General features: G+C 40.4%; 1 protein-coding gene across 3 annotated transcripts in view; it reads right to left on the bottom strand.

Moving 5' to 3' along the window:
- The window catches only part of LOC122802711 (cohesin subunit SA-2-like), a 1,740,876-nt gene that overhangs the window by 1,101,628 nt on the left and 615,958 nt on the right, over positions 1-23,290 (bottom strand). For all 3 annotated transcript variants that reach the window (XM_044072465.1, XM_044072464.1, XM_044072463.1), the window contains exon 13: positions 2,704-2,783. In XM_044072465.1, the coding sequence (XP_043928400.1) occupies positions 2,704-2,783 (80 nt within the window). The remainder of the gene's footprint in view (positions 1-2,703; positions 2,784-23,290) is intronic.

Raw genomic sequence — 23,290 nt, forward strand, 5'->3', positions numbered from 1 at the left:
TTTTAAATCAAAGTACAGAAGGTTTGACTCTGCTGGTGCAATTTTGGAAAAGGTTTCTTCAGTGTTTGAGAAAAGAAAAATGCATCTTGCTGATGGGACTTTAAAGGAGATGAAGACAATGTTTACAGCAATTTATTGGCCAGGGAAAACAAGCAGTGAGAATCAAAACCTTATTAAATCAGTGAGGAGATAAGAAAGCAAACTTTCAGAAATAGGAAGGCAGGTTTTTTTTTTATTCTGGTATCAGGCTGGACTAAGAACTGAGAAATCTTGTTTAATAAGGTCTAAAGAGTTTTAGTATTTTGAGAGCTGACAAAGGTCACTGGGAGAGCAAAGCCATGCTTTGATATTAATACTTCTTTAGTGATGGCTGTAACTGGATCAACAGCAATCCAGTGATCTTATAAGAGGGTTTAAGTTGAGCACCTTTTTAAATTTAATGCCCATATGCAGGTGTAATGACAATGACAAGTTGGTTACAACTGACTGCTGTCAGGGTGAACATAAGAAAAAGTAGTCTCTACAAAATCAGTTAAAGTAACAGTGGAGGCATAGGCTAATTTTTGCGGGGTTCCAAACAGTAGAGTTGGTTTTAGAAGTATTGACAGACAAGCTTTTAGAACTAAGGTTCCACCACGAGCACCCAAGTCCCAAGCACTGGAAGACTACCATCTCAAAGCGAGGGACTTGAGCATCTTGTTGGCATACAGGCTGCCACTCACACTCAAACCTCAAATATGCAGCTGGACACATTATTTGAGTTCTAGTGAGGAAAGTGTAGCAGCTGTAGAGAGAGTGGAAATGTAGATTAGGATTAGGAAGGGAACTTTTGTTTAAGGAGCAAAAGTTGAGTTTTAGGGTTAGGGAGCAGGAGAAAAGTTTTAGGGTTATAGAATAAAAAGGGACATTTTGGGTTAGGAAGTAGGACAGGAGTTTTAGGGATAGAGATTAATTGGAGAATTTAGGTTTTGGGGGAATGGAATTTTAGGTTTAGAGAGTGATTGGGGACGCTAGGGATAGGGAGTGGAGATTTACGTTAGAAAGTGAACAAGGATTTTATGTACAGGGAAGAGGAGTGTAGCTTTGGAGTTGAGGTGCAAGGGCTCAAGTTCAAAAATGGGTGGAAATTTTAGAGTTAGACTTAGGGCTCTGGCAGGGTTTTGCAGTTTAATAGGGCTGGGTGCTGGGAGATCTAAGCAGTTAAGTATGATCAGGCTAGAAGAAGTTACAAGACTTGCCTTTTCAAGCAAATGGCAGCAAGCAAATGACAAGAATTCATCCAGCCAACCTCCACCCCTCCACCCAGCAGTTACAGCCCTAACGTCTGACGGCAATGCAATATTATTTCACCTCTACAGTCCATACAAACAAGTTCCCAAACATTAAGGTATTTCAGCTCATGTTGCTCTACACAAAAAAACAATTCCAGAAATATTGCCAAAAACATCTGGTTGATCACCGTCAGCATCATTGCAAAAATAATAATAATAACAACAAGCATCTCACTGCACCATCCCTCTCATCTCAGCTGTCCAGAATTCTGCAGAATGTCCCTGATTTTGTTTCATAGTTTTGACCGCTTTGTTCATCATACTTTTGTAAACTGTTTACCACTGCAGTCAGTCAAAGAAAGACACACATTAGAGATTCATACTTTAAAAACTCTCCTTAGAGTGACTTAATGTTTACATTTGAACATTAAGTGGTCTTAATTCCGTGACTTCACAAAGTTCAAGTTTAATGCCTGTGACTTGAATATCAAGTCAAATGGAGCAGCATCCCTTTGGAGCATCCTCTGGGCCTATGGCACATTTTCTTTCAGCAAGGGCATTTTATTTATTTATTTATGTTTTACAGCAAATAAATATTGTTCTTAAATAAACAAATAGGGAAAACATGCCTCTAACAGGCGTGGTACCCTACGTGGTCACCTAATTGGCCTAAGTGTAAGACCGGCCCTGAATGCATGGCTCTGACTTCATATGGATATATGTAATACCAGTCGGACATCAGCCTGGTAAAGGCCTGCAGAATTCTTGTTTGCTGTATATATTAAATTAGAAAATATAGGAAAGAAGTACATATAACTTCATGAAATAAACCATAAAAATACAACTAAACACTCTGACTTCGCCCTGATAATCAAACCACACCAACCGTGGGTAAATCCTGATACATACATGCACAGTCATGGATAACTGCTTAAATATAAACCTCCTAAAATATATAAAAAGATCTGGAGGAGATGATGAACTGTTACGCTGTTTATGTACTTCATTGTTGAACAGAAATTAAGTAATTTGCAAATGAAACTAAACATTCTATTGCTAATTAAAACATACTGATGAATCCACAGAGTATGATGTTTAGCAGTAACAAGAATCAACAAAGAAGGTTCATGTTTTTCTAATTATATTACAAGCAAATTGTCTTACTTTCAATGGAAGTTAGCAGCTTCACTGCAGCATACAGGAAATCTGCATGGAGGACCAACTGTTTCAAATATAAAGTAAATGCTTCCATACAGTGAAGGCAAATTCTATGAAAATAAATTAGCAGTTAAAATAAATCTATCCTCGTTTATGTGTCGGCAGTTGCTGAATCACACAATTATTGCATCCTTAAAGTCACTGTACCATATCTGAGAGGTAAAAGCAAATGGTAAAAGCTATACATGCTTAAAAAAGAGGTAAAATGACTTACTCAGACATGAGACCCACAAGTCTGACAGCCTGTACTGCAATTTCTTTGTCCTCATCCAAAATCATGGAAACAATTCTTCCCTGTTGAAATAAATATGGCTGTTTACATATAGCATTACAAAGTGGCCACTTGATTACTACCATTTTATGTGAATGGTATTATTTATGAAGGTGTTGTATGTTGGTGCAAAATGGCTCCTGTACATGACAGCCTGTACATGACAGCTAATTAATATGGGAGCAGTCCTTACAGATTCTCCATTTATGGCTTTTATACATTAGTTGGAATTTTATAGAATGGTCAAAATACTGGCTATGCAAATGTTTACATTATTCCACTTTCTTTTTTGTTTCTAGTAAATAAAGACCTATCCAAGTGCTTTGAATAAAAGTGAATAAACTTAATGATCATTTTATTTGATGCGTCTTACATTCTCCATACACAAACTGGAAACTCCAAAGCTCAACACAGTGATCACAACTGTTCACTTTTAAGCAAAGTCAAAGTTAGCCAAGTTACTATCTTCATGAACCAAGGAAAGATACCATAACAAATGCAACCAGACTGAAGACACTGATATGAGACAGCTTAATTTAACTGTAAATCAAGTTACAAGTAAGACTTCGGCCATAAAATTATGTACCAACTCAAGATTTTAGTTCTGATAATTTTTCACCCCCCATTTCCAACCTGCAGGCACTGAGTACCCATCCCTTCACAGCCCATTCATTTCTCTTGCCCCTTCTGGGCACCCTGGGACATGAGACATGTTTTCCAAAAATCAGGACTGCTTTGTGCAACCAGTTTATACCGACATATGAAAATGATGAACACGTTTCTTTCCCCCTGTACAGATCTGACCTGACAAATGGCAGTGTACAAATGGAAGTACACAATCAGTTACTTAAAATAACAATTTAAGAAGCTAAACACAGCCTGTGAGAGATATCAAAGTAAATATGCATTCTACTTTCATATGGTTTGTTACTGCCACATGATTTGAAGAACTGAACAACACACATTGCTTTGATGTTTGTCACTGCCTGGCATAAAGCATTACTGGCTAAACTAGTGCTGTTTTAAATCTATCTCACCCCCTCCACCAAAAACACAGAGACAAAGTCTGTGGGATTCATGAACAATCATGTAGAATTTGTATGAAGCCTACATGATGTTTACGTGTTAGAGTGATGTGTAGCACTGCTCAACATCATCATCCCCCTTTTTTCCCATTTTTCTACATGGGGTTAGGGTATCGTTTTATCTGCTGCCAACTCTCTCAATTCAGTGCCACACTCCTGCCTTCTTCAACACTCATGCCTGACTGTCACAGATCTTCTTTCACACAATCCATCTCTTTGCTGGATGTCCCCTTTTCCTCTTACCTTCCTCCTGTCTGTCCCAAATCTTCCACACCAGATTGTCTTCTACTTGTCTACACGTGCCCAAACCATCGTAATCTGTTTTCTTTTATCTTTTCTGCAATTGGAGCTACTTTGTCTTCTGCTCTTATGTCCTCATTTCTTCATCTGTCCCACAGTGTGCATCCTACAACCCTTCTCAGGCACTTCATTTCCATCACCTCTAGCGTCTTCAACTGTTCTGCTTTTACTGCCCAGGTTTCTGTACCGTACAGTAATAATGGTCGCACCACTGTCTTGTACACCTTACTTTTCAGCTTCTTTGGCATTCTTCTGTCATAGACTACACCTGATACTCTATGCTAGCTGGCTGCATCCCCTCTGATTCTAGCTTTGACCTCTTCATTCAGACTACCCTTCTTCTCAACTACCACTCCCAGATACTTGAAGCTGTTTACCTGTTCCACTATCTTCCCTTCTGTCTCTATTGTCAGCTTCTTCTGATTTCCCCAATTTGCTGCCATTAACACCATCTTATCTGTGCTTAATTTTATCCCATGTGCCTTCAGATTTGCATTCCATTCTCCTATCCTTTGCTGAAGTTCTTGCTCAGAGTCTGCCCGCAATGCCACATCATCTGCAAACAGCAGCTTTATTGATCCCTCACCTCCAACCTGTTTGCTAATGTAGTCCATCATCAGTATGAACAGCAGTGGGCGCAGATCTGAACCCTGATGTATACCCACTTCCACTGGGAACCTCTCTGTGAGGCCAAACACTGTTCGTACTTGAGTTAGTGGGTTCTTGTACATAGCCTGCACTAATTCTACCAATGTTTCTGGGACTTCAAACCACTGCAGTACTGCCCAGATCAGCTTTCTTGGGACCTTGTCACATGCTTTCTCCAAGTCTAGGAATGCCCAGTTAGACTCTCTCCTCATCACTAGCTTCTTCTCAAGTATCTGTCTCAATGCAAACATCAGGTGGATTGTGATGGGGTTTCTCTCATGTCCGAAAAACATGCTGAGTGTTTCCATCTCAAACTCACCAATGAATGGAGCTGTGGGCAGCAGCATAGACTCTACATGGTGCCCTATAGGGGGAAGAGTTGTACAGACCAACTGTTTTGGACATCTACTGTGGTGCACAGTATCCTCAAGATAGGAGAACACGGATCACAGACTGCGTGCCGCGGCAGGGTTAGCCACTCGATGGTGTAAAATATGGCTCTAGGTGATTCGGTCATGTTGACTAATGTCATCAAAATTGGGCATGGGTAGTTACTGGTGATAAGTGGGTTGAGGACCCGGTCTACTCTGACCCATGACAGGGACCCTTGCTAATGGTGGGAATGGTATATGTGTCCCTATTGGCCAGTGTGTGCCCAGTATAAAGCTCAGCAGCCCTTGGTCAATAAGCTACTGGCTAGCCGGTGTCTAGCTGCCCAGCCTGGGTTACCTGGGATACATAGATAGATCTGCTGAGCGAAAGCTGGATGTAAAACCAACCAACCTGCCAAACATGAACTGAGAATTGCTACACTTAATGTAGGTTCACTGACAAGACGCAGCCTGGACGTGGATGACATGATGATACGGAGGAGGCTGGACATCCTATGTATCCAAGAGATGAGATGGAAGGGCAGTGCAGCAAAGCCACTTGGCTTGGGATCCAGAGTCTACTACTCAGGTGGAGGGCAGGCTAGAAATGGAGCAGCACTGCTAACTGCATATAAATACTGCTCATCATGCTTATATGAATACAAGCAAGTTTTCATAGCAAGCAATAGTGTCGGCAGTGAGGAAATGTGTTCAGCAGATGAGCACACATAGTACAAAACAAGCTTATCTATAGGCAAACGTGTTAAGCGTGCTTAAATGGACATCACAAAGAGCTACATAAGACAAATAATGCGAGCTGTACCAGGCAGGGAAAGTACACTGATTGTAATGTGCGCATAAATCAAAGAGATGTATACCAGAAATATGTAAGAGGGGAAGATAAATGTTCAAATTCTATTAAGGTAATTGATGTGAAGGTGATTATGTGATGAAGACAATTTTATAACAAAATTTTGCAGTATGTGTCATGATAACTAATGGTGGTCACACTCCCTGAGCAAATATCTGTAAATTAAAGCAGATATGACAGCATAGGATATGACAGTTACACAAATTAACATTGTAACACAGGAGATTACATGACAAATTAATGTCATTAACATGCCTAGTTGAGATGACAGTTTGAATGGACAATACATACTTTATGGGATATTTACATAGTGTGCATTTTGTCAGTATAATATGCTGGAAAATATGAGTGATTTAGAAGCCACAATCTCCTTTTGCAAGAATAGAACCCTTCCCATCAGTGTTACTACTGACCTGTGTATTAACTGTATACACCATAGAAACAGATCTAACATATGTACGAGAAGGATCACCCTTGAAAAGAATTACGCATTTCAATATTCCAATGGTTATGCATCCCATATACAAGTGTGTGTTTGTGTGTGTGTGTGTGTTACAACTGTGGCAGCAGAGTGTGACAAACCTAGCAACAATGTGTAAAGCACTCCTGACTGACACAGCTATTGTGCAGACAGAAAAGAAAAGATCCAAACACCACACTATGATGCAATATACTCCCAGAGCTGTGTACTATCGGCATTTGCCACAGAAGGTAGCAATGGGTATTGTCACAAACAAATGAAATTATTGGATAAATTAAGAAAGTATCCCTGATAATGGATATCATATCAGCATGTCAGACTGATGGCAATTACGGTGGATATAAAAAGTTTGCACACACCTGTTAAAATGCCAGGTTTTGTGATATAAAAAATGAGACTACAGTAAATCATTTCAAAACTTTTCCCACCTTTAATATGACCTATAACCTGTACAATTCAATTGAAAAACAAACAAATCTGTTAGGGAAAAAAATATAAAAAATAAAAAATGTACAATACGCTGGTTGCATAAGTGTGCACACCCTTAAACTAATACTTTGTTGTGTGTGCACAACCTTAAACTAATACTTTGCTGAAGCACCTATTCACTGCATGCACCATAGAAATAGATCTAACACATGTATGAGAAGGATCACCCTTGAAAAGAAATACACATTTCAATATTCCAGTGGTTATGCATCCCATATGCAGGTGTGTGTGTGTTACAACTGTGGCAGCACAGTATGATAAGCCTAGCAACATTGTGTAAAGCACTCCTGACTGACACAACTATTGTGTAGACAGAAAAGAACAGATCCAAACACCACACTATGATACAATATACTCTTAGAGCTGTGTACTATTGGCATCCGCCACAGAAAGTAGCAATGGGTATTGTCACAAACAAATGAAATTACTGGATAAATTAAGAAATTATCCCTGATAATGGATATCATATCAGCATGTCAAACTGATGGCAATTACAGTGGATATAAAAAGTTTGCACACACCTGTTAAAATGCCAGGTTTTTGTGATATAAAAAAATTAGACTACAATAAATCATTTCAAAAATTTTCTCACCTTTAATGTGACCTATAACCTGTACAATTCAATTGAAAAAACAAACAAATCTGTTAGGGAAAAAATATAAAAAATAAAAAACGTACAATACGCTGGTTGCATAACTGTGCACACCCTTACTTTGTTGTGTGTGCACACCCTTAAACTAATACTTTGTTGAAGCACCTTTTGATTTAATTACAGCATTCAGTCTTCTTGGGTACACACCTGCCATCAATTAAAGAGACTCTGACTAATCCCAAATAAAGTTCAGTTGTCCTAGTAGGATTTTCTTGACATTTACTCAGTTGCGTGCTACAGCAAAAGCCATGGTTTGCAGACAGGTTACAAAGCATCAAAGGAATCTCATTGTTGAAAGGTATCAGTCAAGAGAAAGGTACAAAAAAATTTCCACAGCATTGGATATACCATGGAACACAGTGAAGACAGTCATCAAAAAGTAGAGAAAATATGAGACAACAGTGACGTTGCAAAGAACTGGACGTCCCTCCAAAAGTGATGAAAAGACAAGACGAAAAAGTACAGTTTTGTACCTACCATAAATGTAGATGTTCGAAGATCCACATTGCTGCAGTCCTTACATATGGGTAGTCCGCTGTCCTCGGTCGGCCCGAATACCAAAGTATTAGGCTGACGTCGGTCAAGGCGCTTAAAACTGACATCAGGACGTCAGGGTACAAAAGCGCATGACCGACGTCATTTCCTCAGTCTTTTCTTGCCCCAGATGTCAGAAGGCCCTAACAAGAAAGGCCAAAGCCAAAACCAGCAAAACTAACCAACCACCCGTGCACTAACCATATTTACAATATGTACAACACAAACCACACCACCACCTTCAACAACAGAGGGGAAGGAGGGAGGGTAAATTGGACTGCAGCAATGTGGATCTTCGAACATCTACATTTATGGTAGGTACAAAACTGTACTATGTTCTTCATCTCACATTGCTGCAGTCCTTACATATGGGTAGAATCCCAAAGCAGAGGTAAGGGAGGATGGCAAAACTATAAAGCATTAGGAGCTGCCAAAATGCCCTGTAAAATTGCAGTGGCAAATCCAGCCCTAGATTTAGAGTAAAGTGGAAGGTGGTAATGCTTAGAGAAAGTATGCACTGAACTCCAAGTAGCTGCTTCCAAAATATCTTTAGTAGCCACCCCCATAAAAAGCTGTAGAAGTGGCAGTAGCCCTAGTGGAATGAGGCCTAATCCCAGCTGGAATCTCCTTACCATGATGGGAATAACAGAAAGCAATACAAAACCAATCCACTTAGAAATAGTTTGTTTTGAAACAGGTTTGCCCTGAGAACCCAAAGCAAAAGAAACAAACAACTGCTGAGACTGCCTGAACCCTTTAGTTCTGCTCAAATAATATCGCAACTGTCTGTGTATATCCAAAGTGTGCAAAATCCTTTCCCCTTTATTTTGGGGGTTTGCATAAAAAGTAGGCAAATTAATAGTTTGGTTTAAAGCCACACTAGAAACCACTTTAGGCATAAAAGAAGGGTTAGTACTAAAGACACCCTATCCTTGTGGAAAATTAAGAAAGGCTCAACTGCCATAAGGGCCTGTAATTCAGAAACCCTTCTCGCAGAGGTAATGGCCAACAAAAAAGCAGTCTTCCATGATAAATATTTCAACTCTGCAGATGCTGCAGGCTCAAAAGGTTGTAGAGTGAGTTTCTCCAACACAAAATTGAGATCCCACGCAGGAGTAGGAGCCCTACGTGGGGTCTTATATTCTTTGCCCCTCTAAGGAATTGCTTAAACAAAGGCTGAGAAAATAATGGTGGGTCACAGTCATAGTGAGCAGAAATTGCTGCAGCATGAACCTTTATAGAGGAGAAGGACAAACCTTTGTCCAATAACTCAGTAAAGTATTGAAGCGCCAACACTTAAATTAGGTTTAGAAACATCAAAGTCCTTTGCTGTACTCCAAAATAAAAATCTCCTCCATTTATCTGCGTAAACTTTCCTTGTACTAGGCCTTCTGGCCTCCAAAATAATATTCAAAACTTGTTGTGGAAGCTGAGACCCTCCAGGGTTTAAAACAGAATATGCCAGGCTGTCAGATGTAGAGAATGAAGTTTGACATTGAGTAAATGACTGTTCTCCTGAGACAGCAGGTGAGGAATCAAAGGCAAAGGCCATGGAGGCTCCCGTACCAGACTTCTCAGTAATGGGTACCAGTGCTGTCGAGGCCAATCTGGAGCTATTAAAATCATGTTTGGCTTGTCCTGTCTGACCTTCAGGAGTACCTTTGGGAGGAGAGGCAGAGGTGGAAAGGCATACACGTGAAGATTGCTCCAATTGAATGAGAGAGCATCCACTTTCCAAGCTGTGGGATGAAACCTTTCGTGCAAAACTTTGGCAGCTGGTAATTTAGTGGAGAAGCGAACAGATCTATGTCTGGAGTTCCCCATAACACTGTCAATCTCTGAAATACATGAGGATCCAATTTCCACTCGTGGGGATCCATAATTTGTCTGCTCAACACATCTGCTAAGGAGTTCTGTGCTCCTGGCAGAAACCTTGCCTGAAGATTTAGCTGTAAACGGAGAGCAGTCTCCCACAAAATCATTGCTTGTCTGCATAGAGGATAAGAATCGTTCCCCTTGCTTGTTGATGTACCACATGACAGTTGTGTTGTCTGTTTGAATCAACACCTGCCCTGGAAGAAGTAAATCCTTGAAAGCTATCAATGCAAATTGGACTGCTAACATCTCCTTCAAGTTGATATGTAGATGTTGAAGTCTGGCAGGCCACGTGTCTTGTACCCATTTTCCATTTAGATGAGCTCCCCAATCTTTGTCTGAGGCATCTGTCGTTAAAATCTGACTCGCCTCTGGCCGGGTCACACAGAGTCCCTTGTTTAGGTGACATTCCTGAGCCCACCACAAAAATTCCTTTTGAATGCAAGGTATTATCTGAATGACAGTGTCCAAATCTTGGCAGTGCTGTGTCCATACATTCTTGAGATACCATTGTAGCTTCCTCATATGCAGTTTGGCATTGGGAAGTACCAGAATACAAGATGCCATGAACCCCAAGGCTTGAAGGACTGTCCTTGCAGTCAGCCTGGACTGACGAGACAATTGGTGGAAGTAAAGAGAAAGATTCTTTTGTTTGTCCGGGGTCAAAAAGGCCATCTGGGATGCTGTATTCAGTCTCACACCCAGAAAGCACATGTCCTGAGAGGGTACTAGACTGGACTTTATTTCGTTCACAGAATACCCCAGGCATCTTAACACTGCCATCACATACTGTAAATGATGAAGAAGTTCGTCCTTTTCTTGGTCCAGAATCAGGCAATCGTCCAAATAAGGATAGATTTGTATTCCTCTTAGCCTGAAGAAAGCTACCACTGGAGCCAGAACCTTCGTGAACACTCTGGGCACAGTAGATAAGCCAAAGGGCAATGCAGAGAACTGATAATGTGAAGTCCCAGCCCAGCAGATACTTCCTGCAACTGGGCCTGATAGGAACATGAAGGTAAGCCTCCTTGAGATCCAGAGTCACCATCCAGTGATCTTTGCCCAGCAGAGGTAAAAGCTGTTGTAACGTCAACATTTTGAACTTGGGAATGTCCAGATATGTGTTGAGGATAGATAAATCCAAAATTGGTCTCCACGTGTTTCCTTTCTTTGGTACTAGAAACAGGCGAGAATAAAATCCTAGGCCCACTTCTGGCAGAGGGACCGGTTGTATGGCCCTTATTTGAAGTAGTAGAAATTTGTTTTTGAGCCCCTAGTCTTTGCTGAGGAGGAACGTCCGGCATGCCTTTGAAAGGAGGCAAGGTATGGAAATAAAACTTGTAACCTTGGTGTATGATATCCAATACCCATTTGTCTTGGGTAATCAACATCCAATTTTCCTTGAAGAGTGCTAACCTTCCTCCCAAAGGTGCTGCCAGGCAAGAAGGATCTGGCAGCTGAAAAAGTAGGTCATTGGGCCTGTTTACGAAAGGACTGGCCCCTGCCCTCACCCGAAGACTGTGCAGGTGAACTCCCTGTTCTAGGTCTGAAAGAACTCTGAGCTCTGCCCCTACCACGTCTAGATCTACCCCTAGACTGAGAATCATAAGAAGGATACGTCCACCCCTTAGCAGGCCAATTCCTACTAAACTTGGAGGCTGAACTTGCAAAAAATCTTTAACAGCCTGCATAGACTTAGCCTTGTCTTCCATTTTCTTCAAGACTGACTCCACAGGTGAACCAAACAACACATTAGACTGCAAAGGAGCATCCAAAATCCTTGTCTTAACATGGTCAGATAAATTCTGATCCTTCAGCCAGGCGTGCCTGCGAAGAACTGAGCCAGTGGCAGCCACCCTAGACGAGGCCTGCACAGCATCAAAACCACACTGTAATGAATGCTTACCCACCTGTTCAGAGACATGCACCAAATCTTGTAATTCTTTACACTCAATGCCTTCCATGAGAGCATCCACCTTAGACTTCAATTGAGAAAGAAGAAAGTTTTGATATTTCAACATATGAAACTGGCAATTCAAAGCCCTCATAGCTAAGGTAGAAGATGTATAGACCTTCTTTCCCCATCTATCCAAAGCTCTGGCTTCTTTATCTAGAGGAACCGGATTTTTTACAACAGAGGCCTTGACACCCTTAGGTCCCTGACTAATAGTTTCTGGGTCCGCCCTAGGACTCTTATAAAGATATTTATGAGCCTCAGGCACCCTGTAATACCTATCCGGTTTAACAGGAGCAGGAGGCAGAGAATCAAGATTAAGTGAAGCCTCTGCAAACACATCTTCCACAACATCCAGAACAGGGGGTATAGCCAAGGGCCTATGCTGGGGTAACAGCAAAAATTCCCTAAGCCTTTTCCGAGAATCAGAGAAGTCCTGACCTTCCCACTTAAAATGTTCCCTCATAGAATGAAGTGTCTCTGAAAAAGAAAAATCCTCTGGAGGAGAAGCAGAAGAAGTGGAATCATCTGCATCAGAATCAGAATAAGGAGAGTACTCCTGCAAGTCTTCAGCTGAAGACTCTGAAACATCCGAAGCCTGCTCAAAACTTCCCAACTCTGGCTCCACCCTAGGCCTCTTATCAGGAGGGGGCAAAGAACCTCTAATCAGAGTAATCAAATCTTCTGCCATTTTAAGCATGTGCTTCTTAGGCACAGACCCTGCTGAACTAGGAGTGACACCAACAGAAGCTAAAACTGGCCTGCCTCTGGGAGAAGCCTTGGAAACAGAAGGAGAAGGCCTAACCACCCTAGGAAGGGAGGGAGTACAGTAACTTGAGAAGCCCCTTCAGCCTGACCTGCCTCCTGAGAGACCACCTCCTGCAAAATCAAAGTCTCCCCTGAGACTCCAGAGAAGTCTCCGGAACCACCGGTTCCACTGAAACCTCTAAAGAACCGGCGTCCGGAGCGGACTTATCTTGCCTGGGTTTAACTGCTTTGTCTTTGCGCTTCTTCGCAGAAGCGGGCGCCGGAGAATCCAACGGCATATTATAATTGCACCGCTTCCCAAAGACCAGCCTAGCACAATCTAACCTTCGCTTAATAGTGCGTTTATTGAACCTAGCACAAAAGCGACACCCAACAACGTCGTGCTCAGGCCCCAAACAAGGAATACACAAAGAATGATAATCCCTATCCGGTATCTGTTTCCCACAAGAAATACAGTTATTCACTTTTTCTGACATCCGGTAAAACACTGAGGCAAGAAAAAACCAAAATATTCCCAACGGGTACTTAGCCAACTTGGATTCGGTCTGAAACTCCAATTCGAAAAATTTCAGAACGCGACGGCACTTGCAACGCTGCTTCTGCATCGGACCATGCGGCAAAAAAGACTGAGGAAATGACGTCGGTCATGCGCTTTTGTACCCTGACATCCTGATGTCAGTTTTAAGCGCCTTGACCGACGTCAGCCTAATACTTTGGTATTCGGGCCGACCGAGGACAGCGGACTACCCATATGTAAGGACTGCAGCAATGTGAGATGAAGAACATCTGGTCAGGGAGGCTGCCAAGAGACCTACAGCAACAGTGAAGGAGCTGCAGGAATTTCTGGCAAGTACTGGTTGTGCACTACATGTGACAACAATCTCCCGTATTCTCCATATGTCTGGACTATGGGGTAGGGTTGCAAGACAGAAGCCTTTTCTTACACAGAAAAACATCCAGGCCCAGCTAAAATTTGCAAAATGATACATCAGGTCTCCCAAAAGCATGTGGGAAAATGTGTTATGGTCTGATAAGACCAAGGGTGAACTTTTTGGCCACATTTCCAAAAGGTATGTTTGGCACAAAAACAACACTTTGCATCACCAAAAGAACACCATCCCTATAGTGAAGTATGGTGGTGGCACAGTATCATGCTTTGAGGTTACTTTTCTTCAGCTGGAACTGGGGCTTTAGAAAAGGTGGAGGGAATTATAAACAGTTCCAAATACCAGTCACTTTTGGCCCAAAACCTTCAGGTGTCTGCTAGAAAGCTGATGATATAGAAGAATTTCACCTTTCAACACAACGAGCCCAATCATACATCCAAATCAATAAAAGAATGGCTTCACCAGAAGAAAATGAAAGTTTTGGAATGGCCCATGCAGAGCCCAGACCTAAATCCAATAGAAAATCTGCAGGGTGACCTGAAGAGGGCTGTGCACAAGAGATGCCCTTGCAATTTGACAGATTTGGAGTGGTTTGGCAAGGAAGAGTTGGCAAATATTGCTAAGTCAAAATATGCCATGCTGACAATTCTCCTACCCAAGAAGACTGAAAGCTCTAATTAAATCAAAAGGTGCTACAACAAAGAATTAGTTTAAGGGTCTGCACACACAACAAAGTATTAGTTTAAGGGTATGCACACTTATGCAACCAGCGTATTGTATGTTTTTTATTTGTCTACCCCAACAGATTTGTTGTTTTTCAATTGAATTCTACAGGTTATAGGTCACATTAAAGATGGGAAAAGTTTTGAAATGATTTATTGTGGTCTCATTTTGTTTATATCACAAAAACCTGGCATTTTAGCAGGGGTGTGTAAACTTTTTATATCCACTGTAAATGAGTATGCTCAAGTGCACACAATTGTGATCAGTCCTATATCACTGTTCTGTGGTCAAGGAAGGTTTTCTGTATGTTTGCACACACACTACCCAAAAACCGGAGCACATACACCACAGTACTCAATGCAGGTGCCACAGTAGTACTCTCACCATGACATTGGCATTACAAATGCCTACTTCCTTGAAATCTAAAGCTATGTTCACATGTGTTCATGCAGTATATCAAGGGATAAAACTGATGTTCTGAACTGGTTGTTGTGTGACATCAGTACGTTCATACAAAACGAATCCCTATGCTAGAACTGAACACTGAGCTGTTGCACAACTTCTCCAACTAACAATATGGCTATTAATCACATTTGCCATAGAGGAACTGTTATCACAGCTGTTAAACTCCACCTATGTGAAGTCATTCAGTCAGCTGTACTTTATTTGCCCATAATTTTATCTGCTAAAATGGATGGGGAGGCCTTTTCTGCAGAATATTTATGCACAATAAAGGCTTACAGTCACTCCCATATTGGAATACATGCCTTACTTAGGCAACAATATATATCACGTCATCTCATGTCCTCAGTCCTGAGGTGGTGTCGCACTACAGCTGTTCTAAAACAAAAATGTATTCTAATGACAGCATCAGTCTTCTATACAGCCTTACCAAAGGAAATGTAGAATAAACTCTTGTGACAAGAAACAACATCTACACATGAACATAGCACATGTGGGTGACAACACTGTTAATAACATGCATACTGACTATAAGCAGCAACGTTGGGATTTGAACTATATAACTAATATCACAGGCTAATGAAGGTTTTCTGAAACAAAAGTGCAACTATGGATTTATTTGACAATTGTGACGCTGCAAATTTAAATGCATGATATCACCATTGTGTATTACCTTCATGTTTCTCCTAAAATGTGGTTGCACAGCACAAGCACACTGTAAAGGTATACCTCATATATGTATTTGCATCCTGTTCTGCACACTAAGAGGAAGAATAACACACTCATAGATGACAGTCATTCCTATATTCAAACTCCCTACATATGTAATGAAACAATCCAGACACAAGTGTATTATCCACACGTGCCACTGGAGAAGTCTGACTGCATGTGAATCACACTGCATCTTTAAAAGAATGACATTAGCTGTATCATGCAAAGGAGATGTGTGAGCAAAAATGACTTCTACAACTATGTGGAATTCTAAATGTTGTCAATACTAACAGGTGCAAGACACCTGTTAGTATTGACAGGTGTAAGACACTCCTGCATCCATTTCCATTCACACACACACACAGTCAGGAGAGTCTCAGTGCTGTACTTGTACTGTCTGTCTACCGACAAACATAATCTACACACAAGTGAATTATATGCACATGCCACAAGAGGGGTCTGACTTTAGTGGTGTAACTGTGCATTATTAAAACGATGACTTCATCAGTGTGCTGCAGTCAGCACACGTTTACACATTTGTGGACAAAGTTTAATGTGGATGAAGGACTGCTCTGACCATGTAAATGTTTCTCATAACTGGGAGTCAAATGAGCACAGCTTCTGATCTAATCCTCCAGGGATGCTATGAACCCACCATCACAGAGACAAGTTGATTATTGTGAGATTAGAACCCCCTGCTTATCTAGTTACACCATCTAGATGATGCAGTACTTAACATAAGCACCACTGCAGAGGTCTGGCTGCTATATTGTGAGCATGCACTTTATAAAGAATGACATCATCATTGTGTTGCAGAGAAGGTGATGCAGGGATAAGGGTCCGACACTGATGTGGACTCACCCTGCAATGTAAAGGTTTCTCCAGGCTACTATCTTACTGAGGCTAGCAGTAGTTAAGGTCATATTTACAAAACTCTGTACAGACACACATACACACACACACAAAATCACACACACACACACACACACACACACACACACACACACACACACACACACACACACACACACACACACACACACACACACACATGTTGACTGCTGACAGATTAAAACCCATACCTATTCTAGAGGACAGTACTTATAACAAGTGCCACTGCAGAAGTCTGACTTCTACAGTATGACAGTGCACTTTATACAGGATAACATCAGCATTATGTTGTGTTGCAGAGAAAATGATGTTGGGTGGAAGGGTCCATCATTGATGCAGACTCGCCCTGCAGTGTATCTTATTGAGGCCAGCAGTAGTTAAGGCCATATTTACACAACTCCATACATATATGTGCATGCATACATACACACACACACACAAACACACACACACATATTGACTGATGTGAGATATGAACCCCCTGACCTATCCAGTTATGCAATCAACAGGACACAGTACTTAACGCAAGTGAGACTGCAGACGTCTGACTTCTATAGTGTGAGAGTGCACTTTACAGAGGTGACATCAGCATTGTGCTGCAGAAAAGATGATGCTGAGAGAAGGGTCCTACACTGATGTGGACTCACCCTGCATTGTAAAAGCAACTTCAGGCTACTATTTTATTGAGGCCAGAAATAGTTAAGGTCAAATTTACACAACTTTACACACACACACACACACACACACACACACACACACACACACACACACACACACACACACACATTGACTGCTGTGCGATTAGAACTCCCTACCCTATACAATCTAGAGGACACAGTACTTAAAGCAAGTGCCACCACAAAAATCAACTTCTACAGTGTGAGAGTGCACTTTATAGAGGATGACATCAGAATTATGCTGCAGAGAGGATGATGTCAGGAGCATGGTCTGACACTGATGTAGACTCACCTTGCACTGTAAACATTTCTCCAGGCTACTATTTTATTGAGGCCAACAGTATGCAAGGTCATACTGATGCAACACACATACGCACACACGTTGCCTGCTATGAGATTACAGCCCCTTACCTCTCTTGTTAAACAATCCAGAGGATACAGTATTTAACACAAGTGCCACCACAGAAATCTGACTGTTACAGTGTGACAGCACAATACAGCTGGGATTAGCTTCTCATTCGGTATCAGAGAAGATATTGTGATGTTGAAGGTTTTACCCAAATCCATATTTGTTGATATGATGTTGTAAATGCATTCTTATGATCAATAATAAATACATACTGCTGACTTAGGTCAGCTTTGCTGTCATTAATGTATACTGCAGAACTGATAGTGACATGCTCCTGTGTTGTGTACCTTAGCAAATACAGTTCTGAAACACAAGATGAACAGTGAAGTAGTCATGGATCATCAGGTTACGATGGTGTTATGTAAACCTTAATGGATGGTACTCGTATTAGCAATGGTATGTGCTCATGCCTGGGCAATGTGCACTGTCAAGACCAAGCAATACTTAACATTCCAATGCAGGAGGGCTAATTAATGATGAAGTATGTGTGGCAAGGCTCTATGTGGCTGTATATCATAAGTGTCAGTGCTGCAGTGCAGACCTAACTGTCCACAATGAAGTGGTCAGTTAACCACATAGTCCACTGCATTTCACATGAGTACATTAATCAATTTCCATGTAACAAAGTAATATATGCCAGTAACAATATTTATTTTTGTTCTGATTCTCTTCCTAAAGCTCAGTGCTGAGAAACGTATTTGCGCGATGTCGTCAAAATGCTAGCACATGCGTGACTGTACTTCGATACGTTGAACTCAGACTGTGAAGTAGCAGTTTTCAGTGGTACTCGGTGGTGCTCCCTACCAACCTTTGCACAAATAAGGAAAGGAGAGGAAATGTTGTGATTCTAATTACAGTTAGAACAGATCTGTTTTATCTTAACATGTTGAATAAATACACTTCACAATTATACTTTTCCATTAAAGGGCCAAAGCTTAATTAAAAAATGAAGCGTTGTGCTTGTGTTCCCTGTTTACATGACATTCAATGAAAAGCAAACATCAGAAAGAAGTAAATATTTTAATCGGATCAGTCTTTTATAGCGTAAACAAGCTTAGCAGAGATGGTCAGTGGCTGTCAGCAGTCTGGAAAGTATTGAGTGGAAAAAAATCCACATGTCTCTGTGCACAAGGTGTAAGCTCAATGAGCTAAATGACAGAGCAGTGTTGAAGCAAGATTAGAGTCTGGCATGCAGATCATTTTACAAAGGGGGGCAGAATGCGATTATCATAATTAATTGTGATCATGAATTTAAGAATTCATAGGAATGACTATCATACATATGTGTCTTGACCAACTACGTCAGTAATGGCTACTGAAATAATCGATTATACCTACTAGATACGATTATTCTGGGAGGACTCCATTAGCTTGTGCATAGTCTGAAATGAGCATTGTGTGTTCAACTGTTTTGTGTTGAGGATGACAGCAAAGATTTTCTTTGAAGGGGAAAGATTTCTGTATGTACTTACAAAATATTTTTTTTTCCATTTCAAGTCATACAGGATTATGCACCCAGACCAACAGTTCCACACAAGCCACCATTCAGTGATGTAGAGAATGAGGTCATCATGGAAGCCTTACACTGCCATGGATCCTTCCTGCTTGTCAAAGGCCGAGGTGACATGTCTGCTAGAAAAAAGCATATGGCAGCAGGTGGTTACTGATATAAAGGCAGTGGATGGCAATGCCAGAAACATAATCAGGTGTGGTAACATGCCATTGATATGATTACAGCAGTACCCAGGAGGGCAGCTGTGATAGCATGAGAACAGATGGCAGGGGGGGTCCTGTTATGGAACTGCCATTCACTGAAAACGAGCACTTTCTATACACTGTAAGAGATCCATGCAGCTCAGCAGAGTGTTCACACAGACTCCTTGATGTTAGTGATGGGACAACAGGCCAAGCATGTCTCAAAAAGAAATTCCAGGCATGATATACATATATATATATATATATATATATATATATATATATATATATATATATATATATATATATATATATATATATATATATATATATATATATATATATATATATATATACATATATATATATATATATATATATATATATATATATACATATATATATATATATATATATATACATATACATATATATATATATATATATATATATATATATATATATATATATATATATATATATATATATATATATATATGGCATTTAATGCCCTTTTAGACATGATTATGAGTACTGCTTGTAAAAACTGAGATGTGTGTCTTAGAAGAGATGACAGTCCAATAGAGATTATGTTGGGAGGGGTCACTGATTAATGCCAAGATATTTCTTAAGGGGAAGATAGGCAAAGCATTCTTCTCTTGTCCTTGTGTCATTTGCATTTTGATGTTTACTAGCCTTCTTTTCACTGCCTTCTCCTTTCTCCAGGGATATCAGAATTGCCAAATGAAAGACCCCAGGCCCAGATGCAGTACCAAACCTCTGGCTAAAAGTATTATCATTGTATGAAGATTTAGCCATGAGTAAGAACTACTTATACATGCATTCCAACAGACACCAAACCTGGATAATAACAGGAAAAACAATGCTGCTAATTACGAGTGAGCTGGCAAGCGATCCTAAAAACTATAGATCAATAACTTGCCATGCGGCGACGTATAAACTGTACACTGGAAATGATTATGACAAAGTTTCTAGTCATTTAGAAGAAAACACAATCATGGCAATAGAACAAAAGGATAACAAGAGAAAGTCATACGGAACAAAGGATCATTTGTTGTTAAAGTCATAATAGAGAACTGTAAAAATGGGAAGAATTTATGTATGGCATGGACAGAAGATAAAAAAGCATTTGACAGTATCCCAGATTCATGGTTGAAAGAATGCTTAAAATGTATAAGATACACCCTACACTGATCAATTATATTACAGCAACCATGAAACAGTGGCAAATTACTTTGCAGTTAAGCCATGATAAAGGACAAATTATTACTCCAGAGATAAATTGCCCTTAACCCATTAAAGCTGTCTACTTAACAGATTAAGTCATGGCAACAATTTGGTTCCCAGAAAACAACAAACTAAAGACGTATTGTCTTCTTTTTGTGGGTGATTTAAAACTGTATAGTTCATATGATGAGCTGAAAGCACAAATGCAAGTGGTCAAAACTTTTTCAGATGATATAAGAAAGTAATTTGGTCTTGATAAATGTGCAAAAGCAACCTTTAAAGCAGGAAAGTGTCAGCAATAAGTAAACATCAGCCTGGGACAGGAATGTAATATAAAAGAACTTGAGCAAGACGGAATGTATAAATGTTTGGTAACTGCCGAAGGATCAACAATAAAATATGAACTAATGCGAATAAAGCTAACTAAGGAATATTTTAGAAGACTAAAATTAATACAAAGACAAGTGTCTGCAGCATCTCTCCCTGTGCCTCCACTGAAAACTGTCTCACTCCAAGTTATACTTTTCTGGTAAACAAATGTTAAATAAATACTGAAACAACACTGACATCTTGGAACAAAGTTCAAGCTGTAAACCAATTTGCTCTTCCTGCTTATCAAATAATTTATAAAAAATAAATAAATCAGTGCATACCAATACTTTATATTCCCCATTCAAAAATAGGTATGAGCTTCCTCAAAACTGATTACATGTATAGATCTGCAATCCTAGGACTGCACACATATCTGCTGACCTCACAAGAGCCAAATACAGTGAAAGTTTTAAAACATGAGGAGAATAAGCCTAAGATGACTTCCCTGCTTAATTTATCAGAAGTCAAGTGGGAATGGAAATCAAACCAGAAACAGATAAAAAAATCAGGCAGCAACTGAATGTGCAAAATAAGCAAAAAAGAATATAAGGTGAAGGATCAGATGAGAAGGCAAGAAATGTGGAAAATGCATAAATACAGTTGCAAGCATAGAAAACTAGAAACAACCTCATGTGGTCGGGATCGAATACGGGAATGATTAAGGAGAAGTTAACTGAAACCAAAAGACGAACGGTTAACACTGGGGCATCAAGACAGTTGACTATGTATGTACACATTGGTTTACAAAGTTCATTGAACGTGTGGGAGAAACAGACAAATGTGGATTTTGTAAAACAGAATTAGAAAAAAGTCACATCTTGTTGCTGGTTGCAATATACTAATGGCAGAAGGACTGTATACTGAAAGGCAAAATAATGTGGCAAGACTGTTGCATTGGGGATTGTACAAACATTATAATATTAAAGTAACTGGAAACATTGGAAACATGAGCCACAAAGCATTATAGAAAATTATGTTTGTATCACATGGGATCACCCATTATAAACAGTTAAAAAAAAAAAAAAACAGATGCGAGAAAACCAGACATAGTAGTCCATGAAAAGAAGTCAAAAGTAGCATTGATCACTGAAATTGCTACACCCAGTGACTACAGTGCCTTATGTACACAGAGACACAAAGTCATAAAATACCAGGATTTGCAGGCAGAAATGAGGACAATGTGGAAGAAGGATACCTAGACAGTTCCAATAGGAGTAGGAGCCTTATTAAAAATTATTTATAATAGTACTTAGACATGCTACCAACACATGTAACTCAATGTGAATTGCAGAAGGAGTCAGTACTTGCCACATAGCCAGTGCTGCAAAGAGGACTTTTGGCTAACAACAAAGATTGAAACAGTAGTAATTTGACTTAGGAATGGGGTTCATTCCCATCATGGTATTAGAAATCCAAAAGACTTGGATAAATTAAAAAAAGACCACCTGCACATGGTAAGCACAAACTTTCTTTGATTAGTAATAATCATTACTTAGATGTAAGTCTGAGAAGAGAGTTAAAAGTACTGTATTCCTTTAACATCTGAAATTGTTTAACATGTATGTGTAGAACAAAGTACGGATAATTTCCATTCAGTATTTCTCTCCCTACTCATGTTTATTGCTTATTATCACAGGAATCACAGGATATCCCAACAGTGGCAATGTAGAACTCATACCACCTGATGTCAGAGTATCGGTAGCCTCTCATGATGATGGTGGTGATACAAAGGCACACTCAGGGGTGCAGAGGTTCAGTCTGACAATGAGGTTGTGGTTCACACATTCACTGGCCTTATTTCAGGCAGTCAGTATGTCTACTCATACCCATTCTACTGAGCCCTCATATACTGGACAGTTTGATGGTGACACTGTTGATCGGGGTAATATGGTTATTCCAGTTGCAGAGCTGGCTAAGTCTGCCTGTAGCCATTGTGTGGGTGTGATACTACACAGGAGGGTTTCTAGAGGTGCTTGAAGGAGGCCTTCTGTCTACCCTCATCCTGATTACGTGCCACCAGATGCATGTACAGGACCATCATGGAGTCACAGGCACGTTACACCAGGTCCACAGAAGAGATTTTGCGAGTTCTAAATGTGGTACATACTGACGTGTGTGACTGCCTCAACCTTGTGGGTGACTCCCTGGAGTGGATGAATGACAGACTAGATCGGGCAGTGTCTGTGATGGAACACCTGCTGGGGGAGGGTTGGTATCCACATGTCCATAGAGGTGCAACATCTCCTGGTGTTAGCAAATGTGGCCGGGCTATATCCTACACCTGGAGGGGCACTACTTCAACTTCTCCATCAGTGACTGATCTGTCCACCCCCAGATGTGGTAGGCCATGGTGTTGTGGTCCTGGATGCAGTTGTGAAGACAGCTCATCCAGCAGACATCACTAACATTCAGGCAGCACCCCCACTT

Source organism: Protopterus annectens, chromosome 5.part0 (genome assembly GCF_019279795.1).
Source record: "Protopterus annectens isolate FY-2018-M chromosome 5.part0, PAN1.0, whole genome shotgun sequence".
In the NCBI taxonomy this organism is placed as follows: Eukaryota; Metazoa; Chordata; order Ceratodontiformes; family Protopteridae; genus Protopterus; species Protopterus annectens.